At 35.4% G+C, this 20,803-nt stretch overlaps 1 protein-coding gene across 3 annotated transcripts in view; it reads right to left on the bottom strand.

Moving 5' to 3' along the window:
- LOC145307366 (G protein-coupled receptor kinase 1-like) overlaps positions 1-20,803 on the bottom strand; it is a 75,500-nt gene that overhangs the window by 34,957 nt on the left and 19,740 nt on the right. The window contains exons 17-29 of one of the 3 annotated variants that reach the window (XM_080149746.1): positions 16,793-16,857; positions 16,035-16,132; positions 14,966-15,064; positions 14,268-14,357; positions 13,497-13,544; positions 13,207-13,261; positions 12,394-12,470; positions 11,826-11,897; positions 11,223-11,285; positions 7,768-7,823; positions 7,381-7,462; positions 6,864-6,986; positions 6,175-6,368 (exon numbers count right to left, since the gene is read on the bottom strand). In XM_080149746.1, coding sequence (XP_080005872.1) covers positions 6,297-6,368; positions 6,864-6,986; positions 7,381-7,462; positions 7,768-7,823; positions 11,223-11,285; positions 11,826-11,897; positions 12,394-12,470; positions 13,207-13,261; positions 13,497-13,544; positions 14,268-14,357; positions 14,966-15,064; positions 16,035-16,132; positions 16,793-16,857 — 1,000 coding nt within the window. In that variant the 3' untranslated portion in view covers positions 6,175-6,296. Of the gene's footprint in view, positions 1-5,314; positions 6,369-6,863; positions 6,987-7,380; positions 7,463-7,767; positions 7,824-11,222; positions 11,286-11,825; positions 11,898-12,393; positions 12,471-13,206; positions 13,310-13,496; positions 13,545-14,267; positions 14,358-14,965; positions 15,065-16,034; positions 16,133-16,792; positions 16,858-20,803 lie in introns of those variants that run through there. The other 2 variants (XR_013875420.1, XM_080149745.1) reach the window with 2 other exon arrangements.

Genomic DNA, 20,803 nt, shown 5'->3' with positions numbered 1-20,803 from the left:
TAAAAAATAGATTTGAATATTTATTATAAATATTTTGATTTGATTTCTGTACAAAGCAAGCCTGTAGCAAAATTTTGATAAAATTTCTTTAAAATTTCACGTGTTATCTTAAAATTAGTTTTTTTTTAGTTATAAAAAATTTTGCCTCTAAGAATTTTGTCAATTTAGCCCCTAAATTATTAAATTTGGTATTGAGATAGAATAAACCACAGGCATGCTTTACCGACCCGGAATTGATAAATATAAAGATTGTAGAATAATGATTTGGCCACAATTAGTAATTTAGGAATTATTAATTGTTCTCTGTATAAATATGTTTTTAAAATACAGTTCTTTGCATTATAGAGTTGTTTTTCTATAATTAACAAGGATGACAACATCCACAAAAGCAAAGCTCTGAATCGGTAGGACAAACAAACATTAACACTTGTAGAGTGTCAGAACTGAATATATATATAAAATTTGAAACAAAATTGTGAGTAAATTTGTTAAAAAAATACTTAAATACAGTATAAAATTTAAGGACATACTTACTTTTTTAGAACTTCATTATAGAGATGCTTTGCTAATAGCATTGTATTTTGTTGTCTAAGGAATCAGTATTCTAAATCTCAGATTAATCAGATCATTATATCACATTAACATTTGTTGTAAAAAAAGTTAAAAATCAACATGTTAAAAATAGACCTACAGACATTCATGTAACAATTATAGAGTTGCTACGCTTTCCTAATCGTACTACAGGAATCACCATGCAAAGTCTGAAATCAATAGGATAATTCTAACATGTCTAAATAAACAAAAAAAGCTATGCATTACAGACGGACTGACGGACTGACCCAAATTATAGAAAAGCTTCCCTTTAAAATATATTCACAAAAAAATTATATTTATTTAAAAGTAACCGGATGTGTCTAAGTCTTTGTATATGTGTGTGTTCCAAAAGAGCTGAACCATTATTTGAGGTTTATAACAATTTAAGGGAGGGTACCACCACCCACCTAAGATAAATCGCCATAAGAAATTTTTTCTTTTCTTTCTAAATCTAAAATTGAAAATTCTCCCCCATCCACCCACCTCAAGTGCTTCTTTTTGCCTCTAGGGACGTTGCCACTATTTATTTGAATCTTAAGCTAAAAATCTTTAAAAACGTTGGTCTGAATAAGTTGTACTTTTCAGGAAAGCTTTATGAATATCTTGTGATTGGTTTAAGGATATTTTTCTAACCTCCCTCACCCTCCCCTAAAGACTGGGAGGAGTGAAGCAACCTTATATAAAAGTAACAGGATGTCTGTGCATGTGTCTGTCTGTCAGAACTTTGGGTACTTTAAGTAAATCTAGATTGATATTTCTATTAACTAGAAGTGTCCAAACTTTTCACCAAATAATTCCACCAATAACAAAAGGTGTAATTTTGTTATCATTATTATTATCGTCTATTGTCTTATCCATTAAGATCATTAAGGGGAAGAACCATTGACCCTCCCTCATTCAAAAGACAGACAGACAAACATCCAATTATTCTTATATAAAGATTTTAGTTTGATGAAGGTTGCGTGGTTTTTGTTAAATATTTTATCAAACACAATTCTGAAAACTTATGAGTGGTCCTTATTATTATTATCGTCCATTGTCTTATCCATTAAGATCTTTATAAATATACAAGATAAAAGGGTGAAGGGTGGTATATCAACCTCCCCTCATTCAAAAGACAGACAGACAAACATCCTATTAAAAGATTTTAGTTTGATTAAGGTTGCGTGATTTTTCATTGTATATCATATCAAAAACAATTTTTGCAATTTTTTTGAATGAATAGCTTCACTAATAAAAAATTGTTAAGAGTTAATTTACCATAGTAATGAGAAAGATAAACCATTCCAATAATATTAAAAAGTATCTAAATAGTTATTCTTGTTATATCACATGTATTTTATAAGGAATAACAATTCAAAATTAATGTTAGATATTTTTTCTTTATTAAATTTATTTACCTTTGTAAAGAGATGGATATGCCATTCCAAGATAAACATAAATAGTATCCAAACATCCAATAGTATTCAATCTACCACAGGAAAGTATTCTATGATGCAAAACAAAACATTTGATAGTAGAAGTAAAATTATTCTATTTACTTAATAATCTTGAACTTTTAAAAGATACCAAAACTAATTAATAGATTTTTCACAAATATTTTAGAAGATTTTTAAAAGTAACTCTTTTTTTTATTATCAGGACAGGTCTTTCTGTAATAGATAGCCATTATTGCTAACTTAAAAAAAGTGGTTTTAATCTTATGGTTATAGATTTTTATATTCGTAAAAAGCTGAAGCTCTGTGCTCTCATTGGTGGAAAGTTGGCTCACCCCGACCTGGCTCACCACTAAAATGATTTAAAGATCCAGCTCAGTACAAATTAACATACATGAATTTAGTAAGCGACAATAAATATAACCAAATTATAATGAAACTAAATTTACCAAAAAAAAAAAACTATTCCAGAGTAATCTTGATTAGACAACTCCTCTATACCCAAAATTAAACCTCGAGAATGGCAAAAAACGCCAAAAATCAACCTTTTTTGTAAAAATTGTAATTGACATAATTTTTGATAAAAATCACGCAACCTTTATCAAACTGAAACCTTTATGTAAGAGTAATAGTACGTATTTCTGTAGCTTATCATTAGCCGCTGAACCAATATGGTTCTTCTTTACAGTGAAGCATCTTTACGTTCCATGGGAAAGTTTACAACTATTTTGAAGGGAGGTACCTACAACCTCCCATGAGAAAACATTCCTCTGAAATTTGTTTGTACTTTTTAAGGATAATCTACTTCACTGACACCCCGTCCCCCCTTTAATTCAAGATCCCTTGTAGCCAGTAGTAATAATTAATTAAAATAAGTAGAAGATAAAGAATAGGAGAAAAAAAACTTAAAAGAAAAAAAGAGAGTTAAAAAATGGATAATGTAGAAATGGGAGAAAAGAAAAGAAAACAATGAGAAGTTATAAAGAAAAGATGGACGAGAGCAATCCTCCATATAGCGCTTCAAACTTACAACTTGAAAAATACCCCCCCCCCAAAAAAAAAAAAAAAAACTGATAAGAGTTAATTTACCTTAGTGCAGAAATAGATCTATTAATATCCAATAGTATTTAATAGTATCCTAGCGAGTTAATTAATGGCCATTTTTATCAGTTGCTTTGCTAAGGTCACGGAAATTCAGCCTTGAATAAATCATATATAGAGAAGTTTTATGAAAGACTTCATAAAGGGAAAGTTGTTCAAAATTTTAAATAAATAATCTTTGCATTTTATGTCATGATTAACTTCTCAGCCATTTAATATATCCGCGATAGGCAGGTTAAAGGTATAAACAATAAATAAATCCTAAATATCATTTGGGTGGCAAATGGAGAGGTCGTCAAATTTACTATATGTTGCCCCCCAACAACAATATAGGTTTTGTGATGTTATTCGAATTAATTTGTTATTGGTATAAGCTGCACGAAAGGCTGTGTATAATACGATGCAATAAATACCATTACCATGACCTTGTAAGGGTGGGATTCTCCTTTGCTTTGAGTGATCATCTAGAGAATCCAGAGCATCATCCACATGTAATGGGATGCGATACTCTAACAACCAGAGATATTAGGTTAAGTAACATCCATCAGACAACCAACCCTTTGATTTCACGACCTTTGTCTGAGACTTTCTAACTGTTTGTTGTGATGATTTGCCTCTGTTTGTGAGCCAAGGCATTCCCCCTACCATTACTTATGTCACACACCTGACATAGCAGCAGTACAAACCATTTTAACGTCTTTCGTTACGACGCGGTGTCGGCCCGAGATTCGAACCTATCAACTCCCCGGCGACGAGCGGATGCGCTACGTGTTGAGCCACGATCGCGATCAATAACTATTCCCTAGTAAACTCTGTATTAGCACTTCACCTGTTTTTGAATGGATAAGCCTTTTTGTCGCATTTAAGTCGGTCATGCTCACATCGAAAAAATCCGCAAAACAAAGTGTCGTACATAAATCGGTAATAACAGACTAAAAAGACATTTTGGTAAGTAAAATGCTGATTTTAACAATGATTATTGCACTATAAACCCCTAAATATAAGGGTGTCTGATAAGACACAGGTCTCCCTAACAAAACCTTAGATTAAAAAAAATCTCCAAAGAAACTGACAACGGGGCTTTCAAATAGGGCACAGTGGTGGTCAGAATCCGTTGGAGATTAAATCTTAGCTGCTCCTTCTTGCCAGATATTGCAATTTGAAGTTTTGTGGTAAAAATGCCTAAAACTGCAAGGATTCCAAGGATATATGCATACATGAACACCTTAATTCATCAAATAAAAAGGGTGAGTTTAACATTTGAAGAGTTAAGATATCTCTTCATATGTAACTTACACACTACATCCCCATTCAAAACAATTTTTACTACTATAAATGATGTTTTTACCTTCAATAAGAGTAATAAATAAGGTACTATAAGCTTAAGGAGGTTTGTCCAATTTACAACTTTATCCTAAAGGCTATTACCCTTAAGTTTACATATGGCCTAAGTTACTTTTAGTAATTCTGCTCCCTCCCACCCCCCCCCCCCCCCCAAACTCTTACAACCTACAAACTTTAGGGTGGAGAGGGGAGGGAAGCATAATGATACTATTATGTGTTTCTCAAAAACTAATTTAAGTATAGTGAGAAAAATTTTTATGTAAGGTTTTTAGGCCAAAAGTTTGTACAAATTATGTTGACCACCTTCTCCCCCCCCCCCTCCCCTTCTTCCTAACCTAATTGAGAGGGGAAGGGGGGTGGCAAAAGATCATTTCAATGTGTTTTAAAAGGACCCAAAGCACTTTTTCCAGTTGATTGCTTGCTTAAATCCTCCTTCGTTTTTGTTTTGTTTTAAAGCAAATTTGGAAGACATGTGTAAGAAATTGATCACAAAAATTGCTTTTTCCAGTAAGGATATAGTATAGTGGAAATAGATAATATAATAAAGAAAAATTGTCTAAATCTAACCCAGTTCTTAAATATAATAAATACGAATTATGCAATGTAACAATATTTAACATAGATAACATTTATTTATTTCACATATGAGACATAATAATAGGATAATCATAAAAAAAGGATGGAAACACATATATAATATATTTCAAGTTATGGATATATAAAAAATAACTGACAACATCCATAAAAGCAAACAATTTCATATTTTATTTGAGAGTTAATCTCTTATATACATATATAATAGACATACATATAGACTATTGAGATGCTATACTTATAACATTATATATGGCCCTAATTGTCCAAGGAATGGCGCTGCTAAAAATTAAAGTAAATATTCTACAAATAAATGTGTATTTGCATTGATTATAGAGTAGCAATATATTGTACCTTGTTGTTACAAAAATCATCATGCAAGCAAGGTTTGACACGGATAGGAAGATTTTAACATATTTATATATAAATAAACAAGAACAGTTATATCCATAGGAAGTGGAAATTAATTAACATTCTGAAATGTACATAACTTAAAAGCTAAAAATTCAACATTGAAAAGAATTTTGAAATGAAACTACTACACACTAATACTGTATAATACTTGATAGTTATTTCCAAGTTATAAACTTGGTCTAATAATTTTTTTTAGTTGGAAATAAAATTTAAAATTAAGAGACTACATCTTAAGACTAGACAAGGGTTAATAATTTGGCTTTACATAAAAAAAAACACGTTGGTACCCAAAGTTTTATAATTCCCTTATCTAGTACGTGTGTTGGCTGTAAAACTTTGGGTACTTGGTTATATTGAACTAGCATTGTCCTCCAAAGTTTGATGGCTACATGAATATAACCCCCCCCCCCCCTGTAACTTGGCAACAACTGTAATCATGGAAAGACTTATTTTGCCAATGCAAATTTTACAGTATATATAATAATAATAATAACTGCACATTGCTAATACATAAATATTACAATAAAATACATAAATAAAAAAATGAATATCTAATATTATGATGATAACACCTTTGCTGTGCAGGAAACATTTACAGTTGGTGTACAACTGATGCACAGAAGCGTCCACACAATTTAGTTCTAATTATTAGGAAGATTTCCCTCTCTTGTTCCATAGATTTTACCAAGCATTAGTCACGTGACAAAATAAAGCCCTACTATTGGCTGATTTTTAGTCACGTGACAAAATAAAGCCCTTCTATTGGCTGATTTTTAGTCACGTGACAAAATAAAGCCCTACTATTGGTTAATATTAATTATTAGGCAGATTTCCCTCTCTTGTTCCATAGATTTTACCAGCCTTCCTCAGACCAGCCAATAATTCCTAAAAGAAACATTTGTGTAGTATGCAAGTAAGTAGAGCCATAACAATTTCTCTTGAAAAGTGGAGCTTCACTGTAAAGGAGAACATCATTGGTTAGCAAGATCTTGAGATACACACGCACACACCCACACACACACACCCACACACACAGAGACATCCTGTTATTTTATAGATAATGTTAACATCTCTACTGTACTTTGTATATCCTATTATATAAAGAAGTAAGCGTTTTTTGTCTGTCCTGAAGGATCTCGCTAACCGCTGAACCGATATTGTTCTCCTTTACAGTGAAGCTTCTTTTAGGTCCTGGGAAGGTTTTAAACTACTTTTGGAGAGGGTATCTTTACCCCCCCCCAAAAAAAAAAAAAATATATCTTTTTTAATCTTTTGAAACTCAAATTTAAAATGGGATGATGTCGACTTTTCCCCCTCCCACCTTAAGTTCCCCTAGAGGCTTCTAGGGGCGTAGCCGCTAGTATACTATAAATAGATTACCTTGGAGTCCCGCAGGGTTTTACTTAGCTGTACTGACCACTCCCTCAGGGCTATTTCATCAGAATTGGTGAGAACAATGCGCATGTCTTTTGTACGGATTATAATACTTTGCTCATTCTTTACCTAAATATATATATATATATATTAGGGTGGGTCGATTTTGGACTTTTTTTTCTGAGACCAAAGTGGGGATCTGCAAATGATTTATATGAGTATAATATACCATTGGATGATTTAAAATTTATCTTTAGTCCTAAAACCGCTGACGACCAGACATACAAATGTATAGCTATTTGTAAATTGGTGTCAAAAAATTAATGAATCAGAACTATGGCTTCATAATGCTCCCAGGAAAGGCATTGAGGAGTAGGATCAGGAACTTTTGACCGTTTCCAAAAATCTCGTTCCTAGCCAGAGAAAATCTCAAAAAACCTCTACAAATTGGACAATTCTCAATAAACCTTAAAAAATAGTGTTTTTTTAGTCATTTCTAAGGTTAGAAACAAGATATTTTGACCTGCTGTAAATCTGTGTTGACATCTTCTATCTGTTCCATAAATATTAATTCAGGTTTATTACTGTCTGTGTGAAGCTCAATTCTAAACAGTAAATACACAATTATCCCATAGTAGACACACACACACACAAACACAAACACACATTCTCTTTGTGGAGACTGAGAGAGACTACTGTTGAAAAAAAGTCATAGAACACAAATGACCAACATCCATAAGAAGCAAAGCCCCCCCCCCCCAAATAGAAATAAACATATAGATGGACAAACAGACAAGGTGAGTTATAGAGCAGATGTTCACTGTTCACACACATACACACACACACACACACAGGTGGACAAAACTGTAATGATAGAGTAGCTGTGCTAATAAAAAAAACTTGTCCCAACCTGTTTGGATATAACTTAGCATAGCGTGTCTGCCATGTCTGGGCAAAGGGTCCACCCTAAATATAGATAGAGAAATAGAGATATAACTTAGCATAGCGTGTCTGCCATGTCTGGGCAAAGGGTCCACCCTAAACAGAGATAGATATGTAGTTAGATAGAGATATAACTTAGCATAGCGTGTCTGCCATGTATGGGCAAAGGGTCCACCCTAAACAGAGATAGATAGTTAGATAGAGAGATAGAGATATAACTTAGCATAGCGTGTCTGCCATGTCTGGGCAAAGGGTCCACCCTAAACATAGATAGATAGATAGTTAGATAGATAGAGATATAACTTAGCATAGCGTGTCTGCCATATCTGTGCAAAGGGTCCACCCTAAACATAGATAGATAGATAGAGAGATAGAGATATAACTTAGCATAGCGTGTCTGCCATATCTGGGAAAAGGGTCCACCCTAAACAGAGATAGATATGTAGTTAGATAGAGATATAACTTAGCATAGCGTGTCTGCCATGTCTGGGCAAAGGGTCCACCCTAAACAGAGATAGATAGTTAGATAGAGAGATAGAGATATAACTTAGCATAGCGTGTCTGCCATGTCTGGGCAAAGGGTCCACCCTAAACATAGATAGATAGATAGTTAGATAGATAGAGATATAACTTAGCATAGCGTGTCTGCCATGTCTGGGCAAAGGGTCCACCCTAAACATAGATAGATAGATAGTTAGATAGATAGAGATATAACTTAGCATAGCGTGTCTGCCATGTCTGGGCAAAGGGTCCACCCTAAACATAGATAGATAGATAGTTAGATAGATAGAGATATAACTTAGCATAGCGTGTCTGCCATATCTGGGAAAAGGGTCCACCCTAAACAGCGATAGATAGATATATAGATAGATAGAGAGATAGGGATATTAACTTAGCATAGCGTGTCTGCCATATCTGGGCAAAGGGTCCACCCTAAATATAGATAGAGAAATAGAGATATAACTTAGCATAGCGTGTCTGCCATGTCTGGGCAAAGGGTCCACCCTAAATATAGATAGAGAAATAGAGATATAACTTAGCATAGCGTGTCTGCCATATCTGGGCAAAGGGTCCACCCTAAATATAGATAGAGAAATAGAGATATAACTTAGCATAGCGTGTCTGCCATGTCTGGGCAAAGGGTCCACCCTAAAAAGAGATAGATAGATAGATAGATAGAGATATAACTTAGCATAGCGTGTCTGCCATGTCTGGGCACAGGGTCCACCCTAAACATAGATAGATAGATAGATAGATAGAGTTATAACTTAGCATAGCGTGTCTGCCATGTCTGGGCAAAGGGTCCACCCTAAACATAGATAGATAGATAGAGATAGAGATATAACTTAGCATTGCGTGTCTGCCATGTCTGGGCAAAGGGTCCACCCTAAACATAGATAGTTAGATAGAGAGATAGAGATATAACTTAGCATAGCGTGTCTGCCATATCTGGGCAAAGGGTCCACCCTAAACATAGATAGTGAGATAGAGATATAACTTAGCATAGCGTGTCTGCCATATCTGGGCAAAGGGTCCACCCTAAAAACAGAGAATCAATAAAATTAGTCCACTCTAAAGATTATCTTTATAATAAAGTGACAGGATGTTTGTCTGTCTGTTTGTACTGAAGAATCTAGCTAACTGCTGAACTGATCAGGTTTTCCTTTACAGAGTAGCTTCTCATAGGTCCCAAGAAGGTTTGCACTATTTTGGGGGAGGGTATCACCAACAGCCCAAGAAAAATCGCCATAAGAAAATTCCCCCTCCCCCCTCAAAAAAAAATATCTAAATAACAAATATTGGGTAACTGAATTCAACTACCCCCTCCTCAAAACCCCTAGAGGCCTCTAGGGGCGTAGCCGCTAGTACTTTAATATTGTAGCAGCAGGAATCTTAAACAGATGTTGCTAAACTAGGGGACTATGCAAGAACTAGAGCAAGTGATTTTAAGCACCTTCCAGCAAGGAACCTGAGTTCTTCTGGGCAATATATATATATATATTTTTAGGGTACTACGTCAAACCCTAGATACGTCAAACAATAGATGCAACAAACGCTAGACAGACAAACAGTAGACAGACAAACCCTAGACACAACATACGCTAGATACGCCAAATGCTAGAATACGACAAACACTAGAATATGACAAACGCTAGATTTTTTCTAAATGGGACAAACAATAGATGCGACAAACGCTAGAATTAATCCTTATAAAAGAGTAAAAGGTTGGTTGTTTGTCCATACCAAATGATCTTGCTACCCGCTGAACCGATCGGATTCTCCTTAACAGTGTAGCTTATCATAGGTCACGGGAAGGTTTAAACCTATTTTGGGGAAGGGTACTACCACCATCCCAAGATATTTCAATCCCTAGAAAATAATTATACCCCCCCCCAAAAAATTTTTTTTTTAGAAAATACTAAAATAAAAAATGGGGATGGGGGGAGTGGGTCAAAAGTTTTAGAAGAAAGTTTTCTTATTCATTGGCTAACCAACTTTTGGTACTTCAATGAATTTTGATTGGTTGGTTTAATAAGTTCAAAGTGTTCAAACGTTTCAACCACTATTTGTACGCTATAGGGGATGTACATAGATTTTTTGGCCATTATCTTATCCCTTTAGATCCCTAAAATGATAGTAATAGGTATAAAGGAGGATGTGCATAAGTCCCATTTGGGCAGGGGGGGGGGGGTTAATCGAGAACCCTTAGTGCTAGAGGGAGCTAATTTTGGATTTAAGCTTCTATAGGGCCAAAGTTACTTTTAAAATTATCGTCGACCCCCCACCCCCCCCCCCCAATTTTTTTTTTTGGGGGGGGGGCGGGTGGATTATACTATAGGATGTTTCTAAGAAACGACTTGAGATAAATGGAGCAAACCTTGGGATAACACTTTTGTAGGCCTATATTTGATTTTAGAATTATCGCTGACCACCCACCCACCCCAAAACCCCTAATTTAGGGGAAGGGGGGGGGGCGGGTGGATTATACTATAGGGTGTTTCTAAGAAACGACTTGAGATAAATGGAGCAAACCTTGGGATAACACTTTAAATTCAGGTTTTGATTATATTTCATCAGATTTTAATCTGACAAAACCTGAGGTTTTACCATTTTGGTAAGAAAAACTCAGGATTTGCCGATTATAATCTGACAAATCTGACTCAATGTCACTGAATGTCATATATGACTTTTGGTAACAATGTGTCAGATTAGGTAATTTTCCCAACTCTGACTCTATGTCACTAAATGTCATATATGATTTTTGGTGATATTGTGTCAGGTTTGATTGCATTGCCGAAAATGAGAAAATAACCTGACATAATGTCACTAAATTTCAGATTGGCAGTGAATTTCTAATCTGACCGAAAAGTAGCTGAGACTACTAGGGTAGAAAGGGAAACTGTCATATAAAAAAAAACGTACCAATTTTTTCAAATAGCCATGAAGTAATATGTCTGATTCTTTTTCGTCGGTACCAAAAGTTGCCTAAATAAACATATAAAGTTAGTTTGAAAAGGGGAAATGTTGTTTATTATCATTGGGGTTATAGATTACTAAATAAAAACATAATAGAACCAAAAACACTACCCTGTGACACTCCATGGGTTATAAAACATAATACAACCATAAGAACACACCCTATGGGTTATTATTTTATGATAGGGATCTAATGGGATAAGACAATGGCCGATAACTTGATGTACAATGTACATCCACTATGATGAAACACAAAATTACCCCTTCTGTAATTTACAATTATACATTTAGACAATCAACTTTATGAACCAACCAACCAAAATTCAATAATAGTCCCCAAAGTTGTTAAGTCAACAAGTAAGATAACTTTGGGGACTAGTGTAATAAACAGCCCAATGTCCCCTCCCCCCCTGGATTTATGAAGATTTACCTTGGTTTATTTATTTATTGCATCGTATTATAGACAGCTTTCCGCGGATATCTTGCGGATAGTATGTCTGAGAACCGGATCTAATCCAGCGGATAAGAAACAATTTTATGAAGTTTTACCTTGGGTTTGCGTCTATTGTGCTCCTTCTTGTCATAATCACTATTAATTGTTTCAAATACTGTGTCAGCAACCTACATACATAAATACATAGATAGATAGATAGATAGATACATAGAAAAATAGATAGATAGATGGATAGATAGATAGATAGATGGATAGATAGATAGATATTGTTTCAAATACTGTGTCAGCAACCTACACAGATAAAGATTGTGCAAAACAATGCAGACATTTTTAACATTCAAATTGCGCGGCTTGTGTTAATAATATAGAAATTTTTTTGTGCATACCGTTAGAACCGGTATTAACTCTAGTTTGTGAAAATATAAAAAGGATTCCTGTGCTACGTATAGTTAAGGAGCTATGTGGTAAAATGTCCCAACTGACTTTAAGTTCTAGTTTTTGGAAAGATAAGAAAGGTTCCTGTGCTACAAATAATTTAGGAGTTAGGGGGTAAAATGCCGCGCAATTTCATTTAAATTTTTTAAAAGTTAGATAGATAGACAAAGTGATAGATAGATAGATACTTATTGAGTTAAAGATAGACTGACAGACATACAAACTTACCTCTGCCTGCCACCTCTCCGAGATTGTCAAGGGAAAATTTTTGTACAATTCTTGGTCAGCCTCTGTTAACTTTAAACCTGAATATAAAAAATACTTGGATAAGCAAAAGCAGAGTTGTTAGTTCCTACGTCAGTTGAAACTCTAAAAGGGGCCTACAAAATTCAAGGTGCATATACAAAAGTGTTAAATATTTTATGCAAATGTTTTTTACGGCATTATAATTGCAACTGCACTACTTTAATTTTAAAAAAGGAGAAACAAGGATGACAACGTCCATAAGTAGGAAAGCACAAAATCTTTTATAAAATAGATAAACGGACAAAGTGAGTTATAGAGCAGATTATCTGTTATCATAACAAGAGAAAAGAAAGAGAGAATATGCAAAAACTGAAAAGCGTGAAACCTTAAGAAAATCAGGTTTATGTCTTTGAAAGCTGCTTAAAAGCAGTCAGATTACCATAGATTTTTATACCTAATTCTGGTACATATTGAAAGAAATAATGGCAAAAAAAATTCAAGTATCATTTGTAGGAGCCGAGAAAATCTGTTGTAAAAAGTGAAGGCGGCTAAAAAGCTGCTTAAAAGCAGTCCGTTTGCTATGGATGTTATATAGTTAATTAATCTCCCTAATGATGGAAATGTTGACAAAAAGTTTCAGCATTGTATCTTGAGTAGGAACAAGAGAAAATCAGATTTCTCCACACTTCGTGACTGACGGACAGAATTATAGAGTAGCTTCCCTACTAAAAAATTCGGGGAAATAAAATTCTCCTATTGCAGTGTTCAAACTTTTCCACCAATAGAAATGCTTACCCTTTGTGTCTTCCTCATCAAAAGATCCGATGTCGAAGGCGTCAGCCGCGTTTACCTCCCCCCGCGGGGGAATTAGCGGCGGGGTATACTTTTGCTGGTATACCTAGATACATAGATAGATAGATAGATAGATAGATATAGATATATACATAGATAGATAGATAGTTTACCTCCCCCCGAGGTGGAATTAGCGGCGGGGTATACTTTTGCTGGTAAACCTAGATAGTGATACATAGATAGATAGTATTAAATAGATTATAGATATATAGATAGATAGATAGATAGTTTACCTCCCCCCGTGGAGGAATTAGCGGAGGGGTATACTTTTGCTGGTATACCTAGATAGATAGATAAATAGATAGATAATAGATAGATTTAACATAAATAGATAGATAGATAGTTTTCAAAATATTTTTGCATATTTATTCAGACATTACAACTTGTTTCATGCATTTTTACACTCTTCAGATGTCAATGAAAAACTAAAAAACAATATAAAACTAAATTTAAAGGATTTTTATAAATATTTTGGAAGATTTTTTTGAACATAATAATTTATAAAAAAAATATCCATAGATAGCAGCACCAGAATTTCGGGATGGTAGTTGAATGAAATCAATATTGTTTCAATTAGAGTTGATTCAATTTTGATCAGAGGTTTCAACTATTTTAATAATAGGAGACTTGTTTAATAAATACCTAGACGTAAGTAAATAGTTACAGTATACGTTACAAAAAATGACCGGTTTTTAATATTGTCTAGCCCCCCCCCCCCCCCCTGTAATGACCCTTCAACTCTATTATTTGTGTGTGTTCTCTTTATATTAATATATAATGGTGTATTATTACCTGTTCCCAATCTACACCATCAAAGAACTTTGGGGACTCTCTCTGGGTATTACCTGTTCCCAATCTCCACCATCAAAGAACTTTGGGGACTCTCTCTATGTATTACCTGTTCCCAATCTACGCCATCAAAGAACTTTGGGGACTCTCTCTGTGTATTACCTGTTCCCAATCTACGCCATCAAAGAACTTTGGGGACTCTCTCTGGGTATTACCTGTTCCCAATCTACGCCATCAAAGAACTTGTGACTCTTGAGTTCCTCGGAGCCCCCGCCACAACATCCAAGTCTCTTGTCCACATCTCTCTAGATAGATAGATAGATAGATAGATAGTTAGATATATATATAGATAGATAGATAAATAGATAGATAGATAGATATATATATATAGATAGATAGATACATAGATAGATATAGTTCCTCGGAGCCCCCACCACAACATCCAAGTCTCTTGTCTACATCTCTCTAGATAGATAGATAGATACATAGATAGATAGATAGATAAATAGATAGATGGATATATTGATAGATAAATAGATAGATAAATTGATAGATAGATATTGGGCTGTTTATTTCACTATTCCCCAAAGTTTTTTCTTATTCGTTGGCTTAACAACCTTGGGGACTTTCATTGGATTTTGATTGATATGTTCATCAAAATGAGTATTCAAACGTTTCCATCACTAATTGTAATCTACAAAAAAAGGGGTAATTTTGTGTAACATCATTGTGATTGTACATAAATGTATAGGCCATTGTCTTATCCCTTTAGATCCACCAGTATTATTTACCTGTTATTATCGTATCGTGTTATAGTCAGCTTTCCGCGGATACTATGCGGATAGTATTACTAGAGAACCGGTTCTAATCCAGCGGATTCTAGCTGCTAGCCGCTGGATTACTATTATTTTACCTGTAATAGCGACTCTAATAAGCTCTTTAGTTCTGGAGAAAAATTGTCGGGCAGTTCTACATTCATTGTCAGGGTCATCTTATCTATCTCATGCTTGTCCTAGATAGATAGATAGATAGATAGATAGATAGATAGATAGATAGATAGATAGATAGATAGATAGATAGATAGATAGATAGATAGATAGATAGATAGATAGATAGATAGATAGATAGATAGATAGATAGATAGATAGATAGATGAATAGATAGATAGATAGATAGATAGATAGATGAATAGATAGATATATAGATAGTTAGATAGATAGATAGACAGATAGATAGATAGATAGAGGGATAGATAGATAGATAGATAGATAGATATAAATAAATAGATAGATAGAGGGATAGATAGATAGATAGATAGATAGATATAAATAAATAGATAGATAGATAGATATAAATAGATAGATAGATAGATAGATAGATAGATAGATAGATAGATATAGATAGATAAATAGATAGATAATAGATAGTCAGGTAATTAGTTGGGTAGTTAGGTAGTTAACTGGTTAAGTGAAGATGGAAATATTGATAAAATAGAAAGAGAGACAAATAGTGAGAAAGAAAGAAAAAATAAGCTCAGAACTCATATTTTTAGCGTTTGGGGGGTTTTTGTGCTCCACAAGCCCCAAGAAGGAAAGTGCCGAAATTCAATTTTCAAAGTTTTATGTGTACATCCAGTCATTTAAGAGAGCCTACAAAAAGAATTAGGTTGATAACTATAAAAACAAGCCCACACGGCCCTCCCAAACTTTTATAGAGACAGATAGACAAACAGACAGACAGACAGACGGAGAGACCTACCTTTGTTTTGTGCTGTCTGAAAGGAGAATGTCCCTTTAGAAGTTTGTAGAGCATACAGAGAGACAGATAGACAGACAGACAGACAGACAGACAGACAGAAGGACGGAGAGACCTACCTTTGTTTTGTGCTGTCTGAAAGGAGAATGTCCCTTTAGAAGTTTGTAGAGCATACAGATAGACAGATAGACAGATAGACAGACAGACAGACAGATAGACCTACATACCTTTGTTTTGTGCTGTCTGAAAGGAGAATGTCCCTTTAGAAGTTTGTAGAGCATACAGCCGAAACTAAACCAGTCCGCGCTACTGTCATAGGCAGTTCCTGAATATTTAACAAGTCAAGCATCTAAAGGGATAAGACAATGGCAGATAAATTGATATACATGCCATTGCCCAATGATGATCCAAAACATTTCCCCTTCAGTAAATTTAAGTTAGTGGTTGAAACGTTTGGGCCTTACTTTATAAATAAACAATCAAAATTCGATGAAAGTCCCCAAAGTTGTTAAGACGACGAGTAAGAAAACGTTATTATAGGATTTTGGGGACTAGTATAATTAACAGCCTATTGTCCCCTCTTTCTCTCTCTTCATTTTCCCGCCAAAAAATTTAAATCACACAATTTCCCGCCTAAACTTAGAATAGTTATGTATAGCATCGTATCATAGACAGCTTTCCGCGGATATTGTTATGAAAAATTATATAACTGGTATTAATCTTATCATTTTGATTTTATCTATCGTGGAAAATTGTCTGTAATACAATAATATAAAAGATTTTTCAGTATAGCTGACTGAACCGGTTCTAATCCAGCGGATATTGACCTGTTTGGAAGCCATACTGGAAATATATTTCTCCTTGTATGTGTTTTTATTATCATATCGTATTATAGACAGCTCTCCGCAGATATTATGCGGATAGTATGCTTAGAACCGGTTCTAATCCAGCGGATATTAATCGGTTTGGAAGTCAAATAATTTACCTTTGGACAAAACTTCTGGTGCCATATAGCCGTGGGTTCCCACTGAGGCATGCGGCCGTTTTTTACTAGAAATAAATATTCAATATATAGATGGATAGATAAGAGGGGGGGGGCGTAATGACATTTATTCGTAATCCGTGAGCAAAATGGTCTAAATGTTTAGCTAGACCCTTCAAACTTGGTATATAAGCCTAGTCCTATAGGTATTACATCTAAATGGCAAAACAATCCAAAAATTTTTATTTTAAGGTTAGGTTAGGTAAGAAAAACCCTGCAGAAATGGGGTTTTTAGGCTTTTTTTGGTCTATTTTCATGTGGAAACTTACCTTAAATTGTTTATTCTTAGGGTTTTAACTTAAATACACTGTATCTATTCATATGGACATTATTTAAGATGATTCAGCAAGTCGGGGACCGACCCCAGGGGGCTAGGTGGGTGGCCCGCAGGGGTTAAGTGCCTTTTTCCCAATACATATGTTGTGATACATCTAATTATATGTTTTAGGTCAAGGAACTCAAATTCAGAGCTAAAATAAGCATTAGACTAATCTGAAGCTAGCCCCAGTGGGCTAGGTTGGTGGCCCGCAGGGGTTAAGTGCATTTTTTCCAATATATATCTTGTTATATATCAAAATATAGGTTTTTTAGGTCAAGAAACTCAAATTCTGAGAGAAAATTAGCATTAGACTAACCTGAAGCTAACCCCCCCCCCCCCCGGGCTAGGTTGGTTTTCTGCAGGGATTAAGAGCATTTACCCAACCTAACCTAGAAACTTACTTATAATTTTACTTAGTTTTTTTAATTAACTTTGTCTATTAATGAGGACTTTATTTAAGATAATCCAGCAAGTCGGGAACCGACCCCAGCGGGCTAGGTTGGTGGCCCGCAGGGGTTAAGTGCATTTTTTCCAATATATATCTTGTAATATATCAAAATATAGGTTTTTTAGGTCAAGAAACTCAAATTCTAAGCGAAAATTAGCATTAGACTAACCTGAAGCTAACCCCCCCGGGCTAGGTTGGTTTTCTGCAGGGCTTAAGAGCATTTACCCAACCTAACCTAGAAACTTACCTAAATTTTTACAGGTTTTTTTTGTGTATAAACTGGGTCTATTAATGAGGACTTTATTTAAAATGATCCAGAAAGTCGGGGACCGACTAATCTGAAGCTAGCCCAAGCGGGCTAGGTGGGTGGCCTGCAGGGGTTAAGTGCATTATTTTCCAAAATACACTTACTTTTAACTTAAATACACTGTTTCTATTCATATGGACATTATTTAAGATGATTCAGCAAGTCGGGGACCGACCCCAGGGGGCTAGGTGGGTGGCCCACAGGGGTAAAGTGCATTTATCCCAACATATATGTTGTGATACGTCTAATTATAGGTTTTTTGGGTCAAGGAACTCAAATTCAGAGCAAATATAAGCATTAGACTAATCTGAAGCTAGCCCCATTGGGCTAGGTTGGTGGCCCGCAGGGGTTAAGTTCATTTTTTCCAATGTATATCTTGTTATATATCAAAATATAGGTTTTTTAGGTCAAGAAACTCAAATTCTGAGCGAAAATTAACATTAGACTAACCTGAAGCTAACCCCTCCGGGCTAGGTTGGTTTTCTGCAGGGCTTAAGAGCATTTACCTAACCTAACCTAGAAACTTACTTATATTTTTACATGTTTTTTCTTAAATAAACTTTGTCTATTAATGAGGACTTTATTTAAGATAATCCAGCAAGTCGGGAACCGACCCCAGCGGGCTAGGTTGGTGGCCTGCAGGGGTTAAGTGCATTTTTCCCAATATATATGCTGTGATACATCTAATTATAAGTTTTTTAGGTCAGTTAACTCAAATTCAGAGCTAAAATTAGCATAAGACTAATCTGAAGCTGGCCCAAGCGGGCCACCCACCCAGCCTGCTGGGGTCGGTCACTGACTTGCTTGATCATCTTAAATAATAAATAGACACAGTTCATACCAGAAAAAAACCCTAAAAAAACAAGTAAGGTTCCAGGTTAGGTTAGGTAAAATGCACTTAAGACTTGCAGGCAACCCACCTAGCCCGCTGGGGCTAACTTCAGATTAGTCTGATACTTTTATTAGCTGTAAATTTGAGTTTTTTGACCTAAAAAACCTATAATTTGATGTATGATAACACATACTTTTTCTTAAAAATGCATTTAACCCCTGCGGGCCACTCACCTAGCCCGCTGGGGTCGGTCTTCGACTTGCTGGATCATCTGAAATAAGATCCTCATGAATGGACAGTTTATTTGAGAAACAAAACCTAAAAAGGCCACCCACCTAGCCCGCTTGGGCTAGCTTCAGATTAGTCGGTCCCCGACTTTCTGGATCATTTTAAATAAAGTCCTCATTAATAGACCCATTTTATACACGAAAAAAACCTGTAAAAATTTAGGTAAGTTTCTAGGTTAGGTTAGGCAAATGCTCTTAAGCCCTGCAGAAAACCAACCTAGCCTGGGGGGGGGGGGGTTAGCTTCAGGTTAGTCTAATGCTAATTTTCGCTCAGAATTTGAGTTTCTTGACCTAAAAAACCTATATTTTGATATATAACAAGATATATATTGGAAAAAATGCACTTAACCCCTGCGGGCCACCAACCTAGCCCGCTGGGGTCGGTTCCCGACTTGCTGTATTATCTTAAATAAAGTCCTCATTAATAGACAAAGTTAATTAAAAAAAAACAAGTAAAATTATAAGTAAGTTTCTAGGTTAGGTTAGGTAAATGCTCTTAAGCCCTGCAGAAAACCAACCTAGCCCGGGGGGGGGGGGGGTTAGCTTCAGGTTAGTCTAATGCTAATTTTCGCTCAGAATTTGAGTTTCTTGACCTAAAAAACCTATATTTTGATATATAACAAGATATATATTGGAAAAAATGCACTTAACCCCTGCGGGCCACCAACCTAGCCCACTGGGGCTAGCTTCAGATTAGTCTAATGCTTATTTTAGCTCTGAATTTGAGTTCCTTGACCTAAAACATATAATTAGATGTATCACAACATATGTATTGGGAAAAAGGCACTTAACCCCTGCGGGCCACCCACCTAGCCCCCTGGGGTCGGTCCCCGACTTGCTGAATCATCTTAAATAATGTCCATATGAATAGATACAGTGTATTTAAGTTAAAATCCCAAGAAAAAAACAATTTAAGGTAAGTTTCCACATGAAAATAGACCAAAAAAAGCCTAAAAACCCCATTTCCGCAGGGTTTTTCTTGCCTAACCTAACCTTAAAAAAAAAATTTTTGGATTTTTTTGCCATTTAGATGTAATACCTATAGGACTAGGCTTATATACCAAGTTTGAAGGGTCTAGCTAAATATTTAGACCATTTTGCTCACGGATTACGAATAAATGTCATTACGCCCCCCCCCCCCTTATATAGGGATGGATGGATAGATAGATAAATGGATGGAAAGATAGATAAATAGATAGATAAATGGATAGATAGATAGAACTGGATTTATTTTTACTTCGATCTTTCATGTTCTACATACAATAAAGTGAACTCTGTAGCGGGCTAAAATATTGATCTCCCTCATCCCCCTTCTTTACGTTCCCATCTCCTCCTACTAGGTAAACGGCCCGACCAATAAAGGCGAGGGTATATTGCAACTTAAATTGACGACAATTTTACTGTTGTTATAATATCCAAGTATATTCTACAAACATTTATTCAATAAGATCAAAGATAGAAAAAGATCACGAAACCTTTTTATATATTTTGTTATTTCTTTTTTGAAGCACGACTAACAGAACTTACCTAAAATCACACTAAAGGAGAGAGGGAGGGAGGGGAGGGGGGGACCTTACCTAAAATCACACTATAGGAGGGAGGGAGGGAGGGGAGGGGGGGACCTTACCTAAAATCACACTATAGGAGAGAGGGAGGGAGGGGAGGGGGGGACCTTACCTAAAATCACACTATAGGAGGGAGGGAGGGAGGGGAGGGGGGGACCTTACCTAAAATCACACTATAGGAGAGAGGGAGGGAGGG

This window comes from Acartia tonsa, chromosome 15 (genome assembly GCF_053477335.1).
Source record: "Acartia tonsa isolate MP-2025a chromosome 15, ASM5347733v1, whole genome shotgun sequence".
Taxonomy (NCBI): Eukaryota; Metazoa; Arthropoda; class Copepoda; order Calanoida; family Acartiidae; genus Acartia; species Acartia tonsa.
Note: the sequence above shows the minus strand (reverse complement) of the source record. Positions and strands in the feature narration are given on the sequence as shown.